This window comes from Labrus mixtus, chromosome 8 (genome assembly GCF_963584025.1).
Source record: "Labrus mixtus chromosome 8, fLabMix1.1, whole genome shotgun sequence".
NCBI lineage: Eukaryota > Metazoa > Chordata > Actinopteri > Labriformes > Labridae > Labrus > Labrus mixtus.
In genome coordinates this window covers 21,364,633-21,383,780 of record NC_083619.1, presented here as the reverse complement: position 1 = coordinate 21,383,780, position 19,148 = coordinate 21,364,633, and the positions used below count along the sequence as shown (strand labels likewise).

The following is a 19,148-nucleotide window of genomic DNA, read 5'->3' as shown; positions in this document are numbered from 1 at the left end:
TACACATGTATCTGCCGATTGAAGGATTCTCAGAATTCCATCATTATGCTGTTGACAAATCCCAGTCATAGTTCTGTGCGATACCAGTCATCCTTGTGGTGACACTGGTACAGTTGTCTTTTATGATATTGGTGATGTTTTGTCTGTCTGTGTTTTTACCCAGTGTTTTTATTTTGCTTGTTTTTTACATGTTTTCTAATGGACTCCTGAGTCTGGCAATAAAGATGACGATGACGATGATGATGATAGGTTCATACACAACTACCCTGTGTATCAGGGATCTAGCATTTAACCAGTAGAACATCGTTGTAATCCTAGAATACGATATAATAACAGTTTCATACTTGCTATAATCAGTTTTTCAGTGTCCCTTTTGGTATAAAGGAACTACGAGTCTACAAGTAAAATACCCTCCTGCAAGTGTTCAATGTTTCCTAAATGCTGTAGGCTACTTTCTTATTATACAAAGGCAGTAGACTACATGACACAACACGTTGTTTAGTTCAGTTCAGAGTACAACTGTACAAAAGTTATTTTTTACTTCACTATTTATTTCCATTAGCACAAAAACAACAATAACTTCATTATTTGACAGGCAAAGTTGTGTAGTTAGCCTAGGCTACTTGCAGATATTTATTAAATGTATGATTATGAAATGTTATAAAATTCAAAGGGGATATAGCCTAATTGTTGTTTCTGCATACCTTGTTTTTGAATAAACAAGTATGTTTCGAAGATAAAACTTTTTCAAATAGAAAAACTGAAGTCATTACAACTACTTTTATTTGTATTGAAACAAAAAAACAGAAAACAGAATAATTGGAAAACCTTTGAACACAATATGTATCTTCATCATTTTCACAGGTTTTGTTCCACCACGACGTTAATCAATGGCTTTTCTTGTTCTTGGTGTTTGTTGGCTTCAGCGTTACTCTCAGTTGGAGCCTCATCATCATCATCTTCCTCACGTGTGTGCAATGAGACGTCAGTCAGAGATGGGAGGCTCCCACCTTGCAGGATTCCTCTGCCTCTCTGTAGAAGACTGTTGAGACCATCACCCAGAGAGCCGTTAAGAGATAAAAACTGTTTCTTTCCAGAAGTGTCTGAAGGCTGGTGAACCTCAAGATCCTCTGCACTCATCCTGCAAATATGGCAGACAATTTAAAATCAAGTCTCGGCAGTGGGTGGGATTCTACTGGACTGTTCTGAAGCAACAAAAGGCATTGAAACACTTAATGCTCATACTTTACCTCATGTCAAAGGTGGAACCTTTGAATGTGGGGTTGAGAGTCTCTGCTGCTGTTGACAGAGTGTAGGGGATGGAGAAATTACTCTGTGCCCAGTGCTTGTCTTTAACGATTGGAGCCAGGTTCTGGTACATCTCATCTACAGCCAGCATTGAAACCTACAGGACAGAGAAACAGAACTAAAAACTTCAATATGTATGAAAGGGGATTCTAGGCTGCCCTTTCAGTGGAAAAAAGGTAAACAGCTGTACACCTGTTTTCAATGTAAAGACCCAATGACCCTTCTATGTTTGTTCCCCCTGCCCCTCATTGGTGGAACGAGCTGCCAAACTCCATTCCCTTTGCACCTTTAAGAAAAAGCTAAAGACCAAGCTCTTTCATGAACACCTATGCTGCATGATTTTGATGATGATGATGATGATGATTTTATTTGGTAATGAAGATGACAATATTTAGGATGGTTTTGATTCAGATTAGAACAGCTGTCGATGTTGTGCTCTGCCTCTGTGCACTTCCTGTCAGTACCTGTGTGTCCGATCAGACTTAAGGCTGTTCGTTTGCATTAAGTGATGTTGTTGCTCCTCTCTAGATCCTTGCTTGTGTTGTACTTGCTCTCTGATCTACGTCGTTTTTGATAAAAGCGTGAATTGAATTGTGGTTGTTTTTATGTGAAGCCTCGAGGGCCACAACCTGAATGTTTCTGTCGATCAGCTGGTTGGTTTCAAAGTCATCGTCGTCCTCGCCAAATGGATTGATGATCAGCTCCCCCACCTACAAACAGAAAAATTAACATTATTCCTTAGTGAAAAATGTAAAACAGTTTTTCTTCTTCTATGAGTGATAGATGAACATGTCCGCTTACTTTGAGCCAGCCAGTGTAGAAGAAGAACTGCAGCACGGTGAAAACTGGTACGTACAGGTCCAGCTTGTGATCCTTGTATCCCTTCTCAGGGTTCAGAAATTGGCGACCAATCACACAGAAGGCAAAAAAAGAGTAAACTGCTAACGTAACTACCTGCACAGACAGAAAAAACAAGGATGTGATCAAATTATATTTGCATTGAAATAGCCTCTACATTTTGTTGACGATAGTTTGCTTGGTTTAATTTTACCTGAGTGTAGACCAGAGGGATGCTTATCCAGTCATAGTGGAACAAGAGGCTGCACTTGGCTCTGTATTTGTTCAGCTCCTATATAATATACATGTATGAGTAAACCAGTTCTACAATATCTGCAAACACAGCACTTAACTGAACTTTCACAATTGTAAAGTTTTTTTGTTTTAGCAAATGTTGGGGGGAAAGGACCCGCTCACATCCATTAGCAGTCTCAGAGCGATGTCGTCCCTTACTCGACCCTCCTCTCTCGCTCTGGCTGCCAGGTTGGAGAACCAGGTCAGCGGAATCCAGTACTTGTTGAAATCCGAGTGAAGAGACTCGTACTTTTTCAGCTCGGGTGTCGTAATAAAGCCTGCACAGAAATGAGAGAGTCTGGTTTCGCATTGATCTGAGAAGTTTTATTGTAAATTTATAGATAATAAAATAAGGTAGACTATCTTTTAAAAGGCTCTTTATTACTGACAGCAAACCGTTTTGTTAATAGCATTATTTTTTTCTCTTGTTACTTTAAGTTTGATCATAACTTACAGTTTGTTCCAGCTTACGTTTGTGTCATTCAACCAAAAGATGTAAATCACTTATTATTATATTACATCCAAGCACCAGTAAAGCAGGTTATAAATAAACTCCACTAACATCACTTAACTCAGCGTGTTACCAGTAGAGGAAGAAAAATTCAAATATTTTACAAATAAAAAAAAGTAACATCTTAATATAGTGATAAATACTCAATAAATACTTCTGTTTGTATCCTCTAGTTATGTCTGGAAACTAGGTATCAACAGGTGATCTAACTGAGTCTAATAACAACATTTAAAACTGTCCATGATTTAAAAAGCATGTGGTAACTGCTTCATCTTTTTGCTTGATAACTCAAATTTCTACAGTATTCCTTTCAATATCTTGTCATATGATAACTTATTTCTAAAACACATCCAGAGACAATGCAATTAAAAGTTTAAATTGTGTGAAGTAAAATACAAATCCTCAAGTTCATATTATCAAGTAAAGTGTGTTTTTAGTATAATTCATTGATAAATGTGTTTAGTCTCTTCCCTGATGCTCTTACCAGCCTCCACTAAGTGCTCCAAAGTTGGGAAACGCTTGTGAACTCTTGTGCTGATGGAGCGCAGAATAAGAACTGAGGATAAGTTAGCATATCTCATGAGAGTTCTTCTCAGCAGACGGCCATTCTCGTCTGCCCCGTGGACGTTTCCCGACACCACCATCATCAGGTTATCAGGCAGCGGGAAGCTGGTGTACTGACCCCACCAGCGGTTAAAGGCCAGGGTCACATAGAAACCTGGGACAAAAAAAAAATGGATGATATAACTTCAGATTTGATGTGTGTACAACATAAACCAGTTCAATCTGACTCACCCAGTACAAATAGAACTGGGATGAAGTTGGTGTTGGTGAACTGATCACAGTAAAGGACAACACGCTCAAACAGGTCCTGCTGCCTCGCTGTAAGGATGAACCTGTGAGGGAAATCAAACTTGTGACCATTCGTTGTCCAGCAACCAGCAGAATCAAAAGTTACAATAAATGGATGTACCTGTATAACATGCTGAAAAACAGATACACTCCACAGAACACCAGCAGCTCTTTGTACAGCAGCTTGTAGATACTTCCCTTCCACCTGAACAGAAGCTTAGAGAAGCCTCCAAATTTGGCATCAGCCACTTCAAAACTGTAAGAAACTGTCATCTCTTGGTCTGTTCTGATCCAAGATAAATCCTGTAAATGAAAAAAAAAAAAATGTTGTAATCTGAAGAAACTTCTCAATCATTGTATATACATTTAAATACCACCATTCCCTTATCTAAAGATGAGTCTTACCTGTGAACGCAGGTGTATCACCTAATCCTCTCTGCTGTCCTGAGAAAGAAACGCTCTTCCTCTGGTCCTGAATTTAAACCTCTCGGTTGTGCTGTCATAAATTAACACTTTGAATTTATAACCTGGGAACCTGGAGTCCATGAGACGTATACACCAAAAGTGATGCAGTGACAAAAGCTCTCAATGAAGTGAGCAGTCATTTTTCCGGAAATGACAACAGTTATAAACTTCAGTTGTCTTTTTATTCAACATTGCTTGTAATATTTAACACTCACGCTAATAATATATTGTTGTTGATTATTGAAAATACTTCAACTCTTGAGTAACTCTAGTGTTGACAAAAAGTAGATTACCTGGTTAGATAAAGTTTAAATAGTGATAATTTCAAAAACAGTTACTTGATTTGTATCTGTTCATAGATCTTATGTGCTCTGTGAATAACTAATTGAACCCTGCTGCGTGTCGATATGTTGGAATGTTTATTCTTCTTCTTATGAATTTCTGCAGATTTATAATTTGATCAGAAAATGTGTTTAAATATCGGAAAATGCCAAAATTGCTAAAATATAATGATAAGTCTGACCTAAGTATCAGATCATATAAGCTAATAGTAATTAAATTAAAGTAAATAAGTAATTCAAAAGTTAAAACCTAATAGAGCTAGAGATGACAGGCACACACAAAAATAACTCACATGTATAACTCACATTTATATATCATAAACAAACCAACCTTTACATACAGTTAGATACACATAAAGGCAAATTAAAAGGTTTGTAAGTTTAGGCATTTTGAAAAGTTTTTGATTAAAATATAATCAACCAATCTGTATTTGTATCGCGTCAATTACAAAAAGTTTCTGAAAAGACATAACAAAAGGAGCAGGTCTAGATGGTAGTCTTTGTCATAAAGTGAACAACATTTCTGTTGATTAAATAATTGATTATTAGCTTCATTATTATTACATACATGTCCAAGTTAACGTCATTAAGCAGAAAATCACAAGATGCCTTCTATGTATCCTGAAATGCAATTTCTACAAATAGAATGAATGCAACCCATAAATATGAAAAATAAATACACTGTCTTCAGAGGCCATAATAAAACATTTAAGAACCACATTGAACTTAATACATTTATATACCGATCCAGCAGCTATTATCTTTGGTGAAAAGTAAATCTAGCTGACAGTGTTTCAAATCATTTATTTGAAGTTATTGTGATTTATTCCTGATACTTTATCTTATGACACCCTTTGGAGCTTTTATAAATCTATATATTTATCTAATTTGTTCTAAGATTGTTTTGAAATGTCTACAAAGAAATGAACACCTTCATATTAAAGGTTTCTAAAAATCCACATGATTTCTGTTAACATGACTTTGTGCGATGCAAAATAAATCAAAGAACTTTGGACCTGTTATCGGCGTGAAACTAATGCTAACTTTAAGTTACATAACACACAAAGATTGATTGCACAGAACAGGCTTTCCTCTGTAATTTACTGCTCTGTCCATCAGCAGCAAACATCTTTACAGTGTGATGCAGACAGCCCATCTGATAGGTCCATCCCTCCTGTCTCTCTGCCCTTTTCATTGGCTGCTGTACTCTCTCTGCTGTTTGCTTTTCACATCGTTACAGCTGCTCAGTGTAAATCAGAGTCTCTTGTCCAGCTGTGTTTAATCCGCTGACTGTGTTTGCTCTCCTCTGACCGGATATTTATGAGGCCATCAATTCTCCATCACAGCCTGGACAAGTGATCAACTTTAACTTCCCTTTTCTTTGTCTGAATCATTACAACTCCCTCAGCTGCAGCCAAAGGATGAGATAGACTTTCTATGTACTTTGGTAGTGCTACAAACAAAATTTGCTTTTGGTGTGTACACAGCTTTAGTGTTATAAATTGATAAATTGATAAATTGATTCATCACAATAGTTTTCACAGTGTGTTAGTTTCCATTCCTGTCACTAGGTGGCACTCTTGTAATACGTTGGGTCTGCAGCCACAGCCCTGAGGCCTCCCTTTCTGTATTTAGCTCTTAAACTAAGACATCAAAATGATCTTTTATTGACACAAAATAAAAAAATTACTTTTGATATATGTAATACCTTGTATAGGTCCATTAGTAATGTTTAGAAAGGACAGATGTGTGGTTTTGCTGCACACTTAAACTTCTTTTCTGTTGTTTATGCTTGTATTTTTCATTTTATTCTGTCGCTCATTTCAGCTCTTTGGTTCAATCATTTGTTTTTAATTTCATAAGAAATTAGTTAAGTTAGTATATCGTCCAATGTAAATCTAGTTAATCTGTGTTTAGATTAGATTAACGTCCCAGTCATTTCCTGGCTCCATAGCTACTGGAGCCACTGGTCGGGGCTAAGACCTCTGAGAACAGGACAGAGAGAGCAGGCTCAGAGCTGATCGTTTGAGTAACCCAATGCGGTAATTACAACTTCCCACGGTGAGTGAAATTAGAGCTCAAAAGAAAAGAGGGATTTCAGGTGGCTGAGGCCGGCCTGGGTCATTGTCGGGGCAGAAAGAGTGGAAGGGGGCTGCAAAAAAAGCTTGAATGAAAAGATCTGGAGCAAGTTGTCCAAAAATACAGAGAGCTAAAGACATAGTTTAAGTTTTGTTTGTCATCAAATCATCATTGAACACAATCCTGAGGCAGACATATCAATCAAACACATTTATTGTTGTTCAACAATTATCATATTTTTGTATAAAAAACAATTGAATAGTGCATCTGCATTTCCTAATGTGGGACAGTGCTGTTTGAAATGTGGGACACTGAAAAGTCTATGTTAAAAGGCCTAAATCACCTTATTTCAAGTATGAAAACCTCTCAAGTCTAAAATGTGCAATCCAATGTTCTGTAATTTTACCACTTACAATGTTATTGGTGTTACAAAACACTAAAAAAGGACAATAATAGTTTTGATGCATTTAGTTGAAAGACAATAGGCTATTATATCACCATATCTGACATGCAGAGAAAGCAGAATGTAATGAACATTTTATGCATTCATTTATTTAAAGAATTGCAATGTTACTATGTTAAAATGTTAAAATATTTTCTATTCCATACGTCTGTCCTGAATAAAATAAATTCTTAGCCAACTAACACCAATACTTTGCTGACTAGTTGATTAATTGATCGACAAGTCTTCAAAACTGGGGTTTTCCACATAGAAATATGCAACATAACCAATTTAATCGTATCTTTACCAGAGATGTACAAAGGTTTCTTAAAAATATGTCATTCACCATGGAAAAAACGACCAATAAGTCAACAAATAGCTCCACTAAACAGGAAACGCATACAATCATAACAGGCATATTTGAATGCAAAAAACTTTCCCACATTAGACAAGTCATACTGTCTCACTTTGGGAAACATGTTTCCTAAATTTTCAAAGTTATCATTGTAAGTGGTAAAGGATTCAAAGTCATTGTGACAAGTATGCCTTTTTGTAACGGTATAACAAGACCCAAAAATGTCATTTTTATGTTTAAAATCCTTTTTGAACATAAATCCTACTTTAGGAAACATGTTTCCTAAAATAGGACAAAGGAAATTTTAATTTAAAATAACAAGTATAGAATTTATTTAAAACAAAATATAATATTTTTTGATGAATAAGCATATCATAAAAACATCCAGATAATAAAAAGTAGGATTGTTTTATTTATAAGAAATGTATATCCTTAACATTAAGTTTGTCTAAACAGTATGTCCCTGACCTTTGGGTGGTCTTCATGCTGTGTACTTCATATTTGAAGAGTGTATCATTCTAATCTATGACTGGACATTTGAGAAGTCATGTTATTTTGATCACATGATATCACAACTTGTGTTAACCCTTAGTTTTATTGACTTTAATTTGTTGTAGGAAGACCTACACCCACCTGAGCTTAGGTGTCCCACATTAGGCAGTGTCCCACATTTGGCTAATTCACCCTACTATGTTACAGCAGCAGTCTGAACTTTTGGTCTGAAATGTATAGAACTCATTGGATGATTATTCTATTTTTAACCATTGACATAACCAGTTACAACTTTTTAAATTTGAATAGTTTCTAATTTCTAAAATTTGTTTCACAGCCGTTTTCATACTATTAACTTTTAATCAATGTAAAATTAACTATGTTTGAAGTAAAGAGGAAGGATGTATTATGCTCGCTTAAAAAGCCTTAGCTCAACCCATTTTGGAGTCAAGTATTTTTTTTCCAAATGTATTTGATGCTAAAGGAGAAATATTTTGTATCTACAGATTTTGTAGGATGGTTTCTTTTTTCTTTGGCCTTTTTCAAACCAAAAACACAAACAAAAGTAAAACTGCTTTAAACGCGTTCTTCTGGCATTAGCATTTTCTGCTAACTAGCTTAAACAGCTAGAGTAGAATTTCTCCCTCAAAAGTGTATCAACAACTTCATACATTAGTGCGTGGGCTTACAGCTAAGCTTGTTAGCAGTTCTGTCCTGTTCTTTAGACACGTATGGCTTGTGTTTGTGGAAAACATTAGGCTACTAATAAAAGCCTCTGTATTGGTTTAAGTAAAATATAGGCTACACTATAGATATCAACATGTAGGCCTATTGTACGTATAAGCTAACATAACATAGCATACTTTTTTAGCTGTATGTTATAGCTAGCTACCAATTCATATTAATTTTAAAAAAATATTTGAGAGAGCCAGCCTGAGAGAGTGTTTTCAGCTAACTTAGCCTGCACAGCTCATGAAATCTGCCAGTAATTTAAACATACAAATATGTGACTGAGTAGAAACAAGAAGCTTGCTTTAGTTGCCTCTGCTTTGCCATATAAAAAATATAAATGTTACTGTTTTCATTGTAAACTGCTCAATGTGGTGAGCAAAACAGGGAATCTCAGATGTAACAACAACAATTAAACATCAGAGCCTATATAATGTAGCTAGAGATACACAAATGAAGCAAACATGCTTTTAATAATACAATGTGAGTGCAGAAGTTGTACAAAATACCAAAATTCAACTTTTTCTCATTTTGTTTGTATTGTGACCTCAGGGTTTGTTTTTTTTTTGCATTTGGAAAGCAGTGAACCTTACAAGATAAATGAATAAAGCTTCGATGGAAAGTATGTGAAACTCTTGTCTGGAAACAACACCTCAGTTGTTTAAACTCACAGGAAGGTCCCCACCCTCAAAGCTGCACCCTCTCTGACTGAACACAAACAACTTAACATTCAGAGCCAGCAAGAGGGAGATGTCTCTTTTCATTGTCTTAGATAATGATCAGGTGTCTACAACTTGCGCCTCCTCTATGGCCTTTAATGCATTGTCCTTTCTGTCTGCTGAACAAGCAGAAATTATTTTTTTTATCTGACATCTGCATTCACCAGCATTTAAATCTGACCACGCTGGTATTTTCAAACCTGTGATGTAGAGCACTAACAAGCATATGTCCTTAACCCTCGTTTAACAATGACATCATTTGATACTTCTCGTCTTGGTTTTACTATCCACATTTCATGCTGAATTAACGAGCATGGTAATGGGATTAGTCATTGTTTCAGCACTTACATTTCTGGATGTTCAGCACAAGGTGAGTTTGATCCAGAGCATCCTGTTTGTAGCACAATAAGTAACACGTCAAACTGGAATGCATTTAACAATTGCACTTGGGTGAGGTAAACGAGCAGATACAAAAGCTTGCTTGACCTAAAACAGGTAGTCATTAAAATATGTGTGGTTCATGGTTATGGATGTGAAAACATTGTTGAGAGTACATTTGCACTGAGTGCAGCATAAATAGAAAAAAATGTCCTTTTTGCATTTGTCTTTAAAATAGCTTTTCCAGAGAGAGAAAAAGAAGTGCCTCCCTTTCAAGCCGTCACTGCGTTCCTCAGGTCCCACAGGAAAAGCTCCGTATTAAATCACTTCCTCTTACATTGTGATACTACAGTGGTTGGACCATGCTATCCTTGTATCAGTAGATAACACATACACACAAACACACCACTAACACACACACTTAAACACACAGTGTCTCCCTTTGGTCCATTTAAGGGAATCATTTGATATTTGGGGAAACATGCTTTTAAGGTTCTTGCTGAGAATAAGATAACAAGATAAGTACACCGTTTTTGTGAGATAAGTATAAAGTTGGAGCCAAGAGATAGTAAACTTATCCTAGCATAAGGGTTAGTGCAGGGATGATATGCAAGTCTGGTCATATTCAAAGTTGAATACCTGCCTTATACAGTAAAAGGTCATAGTGATATAGCTAGCTGCTGCTGCGGTGCAAACCTATAAGGACAAGGGAGTTCAATAGAGGACAACATCCTAGCTAGTTAGCTTGTTCAACTTCTTCTTTACCTCTACTGTCAGAATAGGCTCCAAGAGATGGTTTACAGGCAGTTAATGAGACAGGACTTGATTTTACAAATTAATTTCAAACACATGATGTCCCACCTGCTGAGTTAGCCTGATGCTACTTTAGGAGTAAGCTATGCAGCTCAGCTGAATGCCCCCCCCCCCTTTTTTTGATGAGTGAAATGAATCGACATGATGGTGAATGACTCAAAATGTCAGGCGGAAGTAAACAAGACATTAAAAAAAAAGGTTAGACAACTGTGTTACAGTTAGCAGTTATCTCGCAAGCTTTAAATATTCAGGCCTCGCTCAGGCCAGTGAGAAATGCGTGGATGAAAATACAAAGTCTCTTACTACTTATTAACAAATAACAACTGACTCCGGCAGAAAAATGGTTGTGTTCATGTAAAACCTGGTCATCCCATTGTGGTGGATTCAAACGAACAAAATTGGTGCATATGTTCTTATCTAATTCTCATCCAAAAAACAAAACAAAAAAACGAATTCCCTTAAGATGGTGTCACGAGAGACTGACGTTCTCATACTCCCCGTGATCCGAGTCCTCCAGTTCAATGCCCGGCACCAGGCTGTAGTATTCAGTTGACTGAGTCATGTAAGCCTTCTCTCTGTCTGCTGAGTCTTTCATCACCTCCGTCACACTGACTGTGTCCAGCTCTGTCTTACTGACCCCATCAGGCTCCTGTGGACCCTGCTTCCCCTCTGTGGAGGAACAACATGAGCGTTCTTTGTGAAGAGACTCCACTGAGCCTAGTTTAATCACCACCTCTTCGTAAATGTCCCTGGTGCTTCCCAAGAGGGTGGATGCCGGGCGTAGCAGCAGCTGGTTCTTCAGGATCCCCTCATTTCTGCAGAGTCCATCTTTACTCTGCACTGTAACCACAGGTTGTTGCTTTTTGTGATGCTTTTGGCCATTGCTACTTGAACTGTAAGCTCTCTTTTTGGAGTTGCTTATAGGTGTCTCTTTTTTCTTCCTCTTCCTCCCACAGCACCAGCAAAGAATCAGAGCGGAGAGGATGAGAAGAGGGAGCACGATGAAGAGCGCGGTGAGACCAGCCGGCCGACACACGTCGGCTAGTTTTACATACAACACAGTCATGTCAGCAAGATGTCTCGGAGACACGCAGGTCAAGTTCCCCACCAGATCGTCAAAGTTAGCGGTCCTGTTAACCTTCCTGCCTTCCTCCAGGCCTTTGAGTAACAGGCAGGAGCAGTCCCAGGGGTTCCCATCCAGAACAAGTGTTTGCAGGCTGGGCTTCTGCAGCACAGAGCCTGGGAGGTGGTGGAGCTGGTTTCCTTGCAGATACAGCTTCTGGAGATTCTCTGAGTTCTGGAGAAAACCTTCAGGAAGCTGCCGAATCAAGTTCCCACTCAGATCCAGCTTCGTCAGGTGTGGCTGATTGGCAAGAAACTCCCTCGGTAAGTCTTTTAGTTTATTATGACCTAAGTATACCTTCTGCAAAGATGAGGTATCCATGCCAGTAGTATTAACAGAACTGATATTACAGGAGGAGAGATCCAGTGTCTGTATGTTTGTATCATTTGTAAACACAGTCCAGTGCACGTGGCTGAAAGTGGAGCCAGAGAAGTTCAAGCAACAGACGTCAGCGGGAACCTCAAAGGGAAACTGGGACAAAATGGTGGCTGCTGGACACACACATCCACCCACAAGTCCCATCCTCACCAGCAACATGGAAATCAGAAGGGGGGCCCACTGGCTAACCATCTCTGAAACAGAAAAACACAAATTTAAAGCTTCATCATATTACTACAATGGTTTTCTCACTTCTTCCTCAAGAGCCTTACCCACCTGCTAACTGAGCGTATCCCTCACAGATGTTAATGTGCTCGTAAAACCTAACAACTTCTCAAAGGACTCCGGTTGCTGTGAGGATTGTGGGAGTTGGCATGGTAACAGGTCAGTAGGGATCAAGAGTTCAGTGTTTGGCTGTTGGAGAGGAAACAGATGCTACTATGACTTTCATCTAAAGGCTAATAGAGAAATGGGAGGTATAAACAAACACTATTCAAAGATAAAGCTAAGGCCTTTTTCACAAGTCTACATTGTATCCTCCCAATAAATGTGATGTACAGACGTCAATATAATAAAAAAACCTGCGAATTGGAAAAAGTAGTTGAAAAAAAATTAACATTAAGCTAACTGTATTTTGAAAAGGGACTAAAAGATTAAATCATACCCCTGATAATCTCAATAACCTGATTTCAATCTTTCTTTTCTGGTTAAAAAGTAGATAAAATATTTATTTCAGAATTAAAAAGTAGGATGCTTCACTATTATTAATATATATATAACAGCTCAGTACACTTTAACAAAGTATTTGCACTGCAGTTCGTATAACACTTATCAAGCCAGTAGTACAAATGTGATAAACAATGCTGTTGTACATTAACAAAACAATCCTGAAGCCCATTCTGTCATCGTCATGCCAAAGTGCATTTTGCATCAAGTAGGGGGTTCAGAGATTTCTCCAATATTCTTTAAAAAAATGAGTATACAGTATCTCCGCTTATGTCGCTTCAAGGGGTTGGGTATAGTTCCTAGTTGGCCTGTCCTATCATCATGCTTATTTCTCCACATATTGCCTTCCAAAATGATTGAATTTTTCCCAACACTCCCAAAGACAATGTATTGTAGCTCCAGTAATTGCATTGCATTTGGGACAAATTGTGCTGTTGTGAAATTTGCGCCGTAGACTTCAGCCAAATTAGCTTTATAATATAATAAAATGCTATATTTTTGCCTCAATGTACACAAACATTGAGAGCTTTCAGTATTTTTATGTTTTTATGTGTGGCGCCAGATTTAGCAACCAAGATGCTTAAACATGATACAACACAACAAACAGCAGACAGCATAAACACACAAGTGAATATAGAATAAATGATCCTGACAAGGTTTAACAAGGTCCATAAAAATAATGTGCAGCTATGAAATTTCCCTGTAATTTTTAGTTGTAGAAATTACCCCTCTATGACTAAGTCTAGTTGGAAGTTCGTGACACGACAAAATTTGGAGAAGCCTCCTCTTTATGACTTAGAAGAAGTAATTGCTGGTCCATTCCTTAAACTCCTGTATACTTTGTGTTGCTGCTCGAAAATCAAAGCATGTGTGGTCGACAAAAACGAGGGATGTGTTTCAACAATAACAAAGTCTGACATGTGAAACAGGCAGGAAGAGACAGGGCAAGAGGGAAAGGGAGCGTGTTTGGCTATGAAGTCAGACTTCCTCACCCACCACAATAGAGCTCAAAGCTGCTCTTATAGGAGGGGCAATGTGCTTACTTCCCAACAACCACAGTTCATCACCAGTGGAGGGTTTAAACTGGACCAGTGTTACTAACTGGAGCTCAAATGTTATAATCCAAAAGTCCCAATAAAACAATAAAACCTCCCATCACCCTCTCATTAAAACAGGGCACTTTCTACAGCGTACCGAGTCCAGCAGAGATGGGCAGCAAAATATCATATTCTTGAACAAAGTTTGACAAGACGTCGTCAAAACCAAAACATTGTTCCTTATTCTAAAAAGTTTTTTTTTCATTTTTCAGATTTCTTTAGTTTTTAGACTTTTGATACAGATGAAATAAAGCAACTAAATAGCTGCATTTGTATCTGGACCCAAAAAATAATCAAGAGATTAAAAATAGAAGAAATCAATACAGGAAAAAAATATTATGTGCAACATAAACAACATAGAAGTACCTGAGTGTGGTTAAGTCCCTGTAGGACATTAAATGGGACTGAAAAAACAGAAAATGTCTAATTGTGTTTCTTCTGCTAAATTTCCATATCCTTCTTTTTTTTTGGTATGAGAAAGTGACTAAACCAAATCTTGTTGTAGTAAAATGTACCTGTGTTTAGTTGACAACCTAAACTACAGCCTTCTGTTCTTTCATGTCTTCAGTTTAGCTTTACTTGAAATGTTAAATATGAATCTGCTAACAGCTAGGCTGCACTATTTCTGTACTTTTGGCTACATGCTAACATGAGCATGCTAACTAAACGATGACACTAAGATGCTGTTTTTCTTTTTTTTTGGTAAGCCTAGTTAATAAAAATCTCAAGTTTTAAGCTTTTTCTTTTAATGTTACATTATAGATTAACCCGCTAGCAGCTCTGTCAGGCTTTCTGATAACATTTGCATGCTAACTAGACAAGTAGCCTTTTAAAAAAAATGTCCATGAGTGAGTCGTAAAGGGTGAAAGTTTGAGGTCTCCACTGAGGGATGAAACAGAGAGTTTCAGCTTTCATGCTAGTAAAAGGTAACCAAGGGTAACTGCTCTTAAACCAGCAATTACTTTTTATTTATTTTTGCCTAAAGGGGGCAGCAGAGAGAAGTTACAAACACAACAATGACATATTGTCAACTTTTCTGTTGATATCACTCATAATAATTCCAACAAGATTAAATGAAGCTCTAGCGTAAGTTCAGTAAGGAAGACTCTATAACCGCCTTCACGATCGGGTCTTTCTCATTCATCTTTCTTTTTTTGCACGCTTACTCCCGTTTCCGCTGTCATTCTTGAGCTGTCATCTTCTGGGAGCTGTCATTGGTTAATCAGCTGTCTCGTCAGCGGTACTCATCTAACCAAATGGCACGGTGTTCCTCCCTTATTTTCAGCCTATCATCGTTCTACTCCCCTTTTAAATATGGTTCTTTCTCTCCCTTAGTCCCTTCATGCTGATGTTTCGGGCGCCCCTCCTCCTCCCCAACACCGCCATCTCGCAGAATCATCATCCATCATTTCTCATCCCACCTGGTCTCATCAAGTCATCAGCTTCACCACCACCAGTGTCTGGACGCCATGGGGGGGGGGGGGGGGGGGGGGGGGGGGGATCTATTCTGACGTTGCTAAGAATTGTCATTCCAGTTGTCAGTCCAAGCGCCAAAATTATTTCTGTCAAGGAACATTTCCATATTTCATTGTAATAAATAATTGTCTTCATTCAATTGTCTCTCCTGATTGAACTATAATAGGCCTACTCTGCTATTGACTTTATTGTATTTTTTACATTTTACACAGGAAATTATTGAATTAATTGATATATTTGACCATTAAAAAAGCTGGATAAAATTACTTATTTAATACTTTTCAGCAAACACTACCCATATGCATGGGAAGGATAGGATCATCAAAGAAATAAGATGTAACTGCTGATTCTGATTCTGATTCTAACGCCTTGCATAGGCCAAAATCGACACAGATGTAAAGTTTCTCAAAGGAGCTTTAAGTTTAAGAGCTTTTTTTTCTCAATGTAAAACAGCTTTGACCTGCACGAGATGTAGCTTGCATCATGAATTTGCACGAGGAGTCTCAACAACAACCACAACATAATGCTTAGTTCGACATTATCGACGAATATAGCGTTAGAGATATTTTCCAGATAAGGAGGTGCAGCTAACTTCTGTTAAAGTGATTTCATATTCTATCACATGAATTAACCCTTTGTAATGCTCTCCGTTTATTTGTAGTACATAGCCCCTTTACTTTAATTATTTGCATGCTGCAGTAAAAAAAGCTTTTGTTCTAACTGATCACTATCAACAGGACATCAATTCAAAGCTCCATCAATCTGAAGAGGAAAAGGGAAATTGCATGGTCGCATGAAGGTTATAATTTGCTTAAATTTGGATGCAGTAGTCCAAATTCTTCACACCGTTGTAGGAGCAAAGTTTGGATGAGGTAAGTCTTTTGTGTGAGCTGCTTATTCCACACAGTCACCAGTTAAGATAACATGATGCCTGAGAAGGCAAATTCCCATCTCAGTCTGATAAAAGAAGGAGTCTAAAGGTTAGAGAAGACTGATACAGGTTAAAGAACCTCACATCTGGAGGTCTGCACTCTTAATATTGACACAGAAGTTGATCTTTGGATCTTAAGGTAACATGCAATTTCATCAAAAGTTTTTTTTTTTAAGTCATCAAAACACAAAACACTGTCATTGGTCAATGAAGGAGACTTCAAATCATTGCCAAAGTAAGTAGGATTCATCCTCTCAGGACGACAAATATCCATGCAAGAGCTGGCTGCACTTCTCTGGTGTTAATTTTGGAATTTTTAATGCGACACAAAACAGAACAGACACTGGCTGACTTTCACAGGGAATGAAATGTGTGAGTGAAGGCCCGTTAGCCAAACAGGAGGATTTTTCCTGGACCCTCTCCTCTCTGGGTGTGAGTGGCCATTGAGAGGAGGGAGGTTTAAATCTGGGGATGGTGGATGATCTCACTCGCTAACAATGTGAGCAGCTACATCCTCTCTGGCAGCGGAGCTTCCTCTGAAATAAGGGTCTCCATTCTCCCTATCATAAAATATTCCTACATTAAACAGAGACCGCAGCTGAAGTTACACAGAGGGGGAATCTTACAGGGACAAGAATTGAAGGATTTTGATGATTTAAATGCAGATTCTCTTAATTTTGATAGTTTAAATTCGAAATAATTTTACTTTGTACTTTGTACTGCATATTTCAGATGTGTGGAGGTCTTCTTTTTTTTTTTTTTTTTTAAAGAATAGAGGTAAATCATCTTAAAAGAATGTAATCTTACAGTTGACTGATTTTCTGTGAATTTGAGGTCCTAATTGTCATCGAAATGGTCAAAGGCAAATTCATTTTTGAAGTTTTTATCTCTAAAAATTGCTAATTCAAGGTAGAAATAATGAAAAAAAACAAGACTCAGTTTGCTATTGTTTGCTATGTAGAGACATTACTTATTACTACAAATGTATTGTTCATTTATTGATAACATTACAAAAAAAATCCATAAATTCCATAACTGTACTTTTGGGGTTCTATGTGGGGTCTTTGGCTCATTACCTTAAAATACAGTGTCTGTCTAATGATGAGCAAAAACACCATAAGAGTGTCACTTCAAGTTACAGCAGAACTGCACGACACTATTAAGATAATCAAAATTATTTAAATGTGCCCTAATTTCGATGACACCTGTTGTGAGTGAGATGAAGGATACCCAGATGTAAATAATGTGTAAAAATGTGTTTACTCACCTCTGTGTTTCATATCAGCTACAGCCCTGTGTGAGGATCCAAACATCAGCAGCAGCGTCTTTCTCTCCTCTCTGCATCCCATCAAGTGTCCCGCGTGAACACACCTCTCCTCCTCCTCCTCCTCCTCCTCCTCCTGCGGGTCAGAGGGTGTGTCTACCTCCGAGCGGAATGTGGAAAAACTTCCGCTGCCAGTAAGCGTATGTGTGTGCGTGTGTGTGTGCGTGTGTGTGTGTGTGTGTGTGCGTGCGTGCGTGCGTGCGTGCGTGCGTGCGTGTGTGTGTGTGCGTGCGTGTGTGTGTGTGTGTGTGTTAATTAAGTTTATCCATACAGATTGTTGAGTTTAAATAGGCTACGTTCACCTGCGACTTCAGCTCACGGATTGAGCCTCACTAACTTTAGTGCGATGCTGCAGCGCCCTCTGGTGGCTGATTCATGGACCTGCGTGCTTTTCAATGCATTGTTCTTCAAACAGTGATGTTTTGCTTTGGTATTTCAATGTCATGCTCCTGCTTGGCTTACTTTTTAGTAAAAAAAACAAAAAAAACATGTTATCAAATTCTGATTTTGTTCCAGTTAACTAGAGCTTAACTAGAGTTAAACAGAGTGCACTATTATGATTTGAAATTCTGTTGCTTCTTTGGCTTAATGAAAAAAAAACTTGTCAAAGGCCGAAATGTACGGAGCCCCTGAAGTCCCAAAAAGTAAAACACAAAATCTTGTGTGCACATGTTAAATATATTAGGTGAACAAGATATTATGTTGCGTGCATGATATAATATCTTGTTTTACATAAATGAAAGTCCATCCCCATTAGAAAAAAAGAGTGATTCTGCACAAACGTCAAAACCCCAGTTATTGCGTTTGGTTGGTACTCTATTCTACTCAAGAGGAGAAAAATGCACATGTTGCTTTTTACTGCATAGCAGAACTGTGATTATGAAGTTAGGAAGTTGTTGCGTATGAATTTTGACCTTAATCTGATTTGCTCAGTATGGCCCTTATAAGGTAGGTAGCAAAATCATATTAAGATCATAATTCATGTACAACAACTTCCTAACTTCCTTATTAGGAGGATATTAAGGACAAACTCTTAAATTAATGGCCTATTAGCTATAGACTGTGGTCACTTAGAATAAGGTACTAATAAGCGTTAAATGATGACTAATAGGCAGCCAGAATGCTGCTAATTATCATGCTAATGAGCAATTCAATTATTGGTGAATATTGTGACCTTAATTTCAAGTGTTACCAAGATTTTATATTTTTTAATGGGATATAAAATACAAGATCCAATCTTTAATTAACCGTTCTTAGAGGGTTAAAATATAATCTTTTAACTTTGAAATCAAACGTGAAACAATTTAACATCAAAAGAAGTCGACACTCTGTGCCTTTTCATCCGGATTAATGTACTGCTTTTTCATTTAGGGATATAATGAACAAAAAGGCATATCGGTCAATCTATTCCTGCATATTTTAGAATGATTTAGATTTATCCAGGAAGCCGGAGGCCCTGAAAACAAGCAACACAAACA

General features: G+C 37.7%; 2 protein-coding genes across 3 annotated transcripts; both read right to left on the bottom strand.

Annotated features, from left to right (window-relative positions):
* Positions 1–858: 858 nt before the first annotated feature.
* Positions 859–4,302, bottom strand: best4 (bestrophin 4). Its single transcript, XM_061043739.1, has 10 exons — positions 4,208–4,302; positions 3,924–4,105; positions 3,746–3,846; positions 3,435–3,668; positions 2,563–2,717; positions 2,360–2,437; positions 2,110–2,262; positions 1,938–2,018; positions 1,251–1,405; positions 859–1,141 (listed from the first exon to the last, which is right to left on the bottom strand). The coding sequence occupies exons 2-10, from the start codon at positions 4,073–4,075 to the stop codon at positions 859–861; spliced, it is 1,392 nt and encodes a 463-aa protein (XP_060899722.1). The 5' UTR covers positions 4,076–4,105; positions 4,208–4,302.
* Positions 4,303–10,594: 6,292 nt separating this feature from the next.
* On the bottom strand, positions 10,595–17,648 carry si:ch211-106k21.5 (leucine-rich repeat-containing protein 26). 2 transcript variants are annotated; one of them, XM_061045099.1, is made up of 3 exons: positions 17,614–17,648; positions 12,393–12,530; positions 10,595–12,310 (listed from the first exon to the last, which is right to left on the bottom strand). In XM_061045099.1, exon 3 carries the CDS (start codon positions 12,306–12,308, stop codon positions 11,085–11,087), a length of 1,224 nt encoding a protein of 407 aa, XP_060901082.1. In that variant the 5' UTR covers positions 12,309–12,310; positions 12,393–12,530; positions 17,614–17,648; the 3' UTR covers positions 10,595–11,084. The 2 variants fall into 2 exon arrangements, with proteins under 2 accessions (XP_060901082.1, XP_060901081.1); XM_061045098.1 differs by lacking the exon at positions 12,393–12,530.
* Positions 17,649–19,148: the final 1,500 nt, after the last annotated feature.

Coding starts and splice junctions, on each gene's coding strand:
- best4 (XM_061043739.1), bottom strand. CDS start 4,075: ATGACAGTTTCTTACAGTTTTGAAGTGGCTGATGCCAAATTTGGAGGC. Junction 3,847..3,923: donor TTTTTCAGCATGTTATACAG/GTACATCCATTT, acceptor TTTCCCTCACAG/GTTCATCCTTACAGCGAGGC. Junction 2,019..2,109: donor TCTACACTGGCTGGCTCAAA/GTAAGCGGACAT, acceptor TTCTGTTTGTAG/GTGGGGGAGCTGATCATCAA.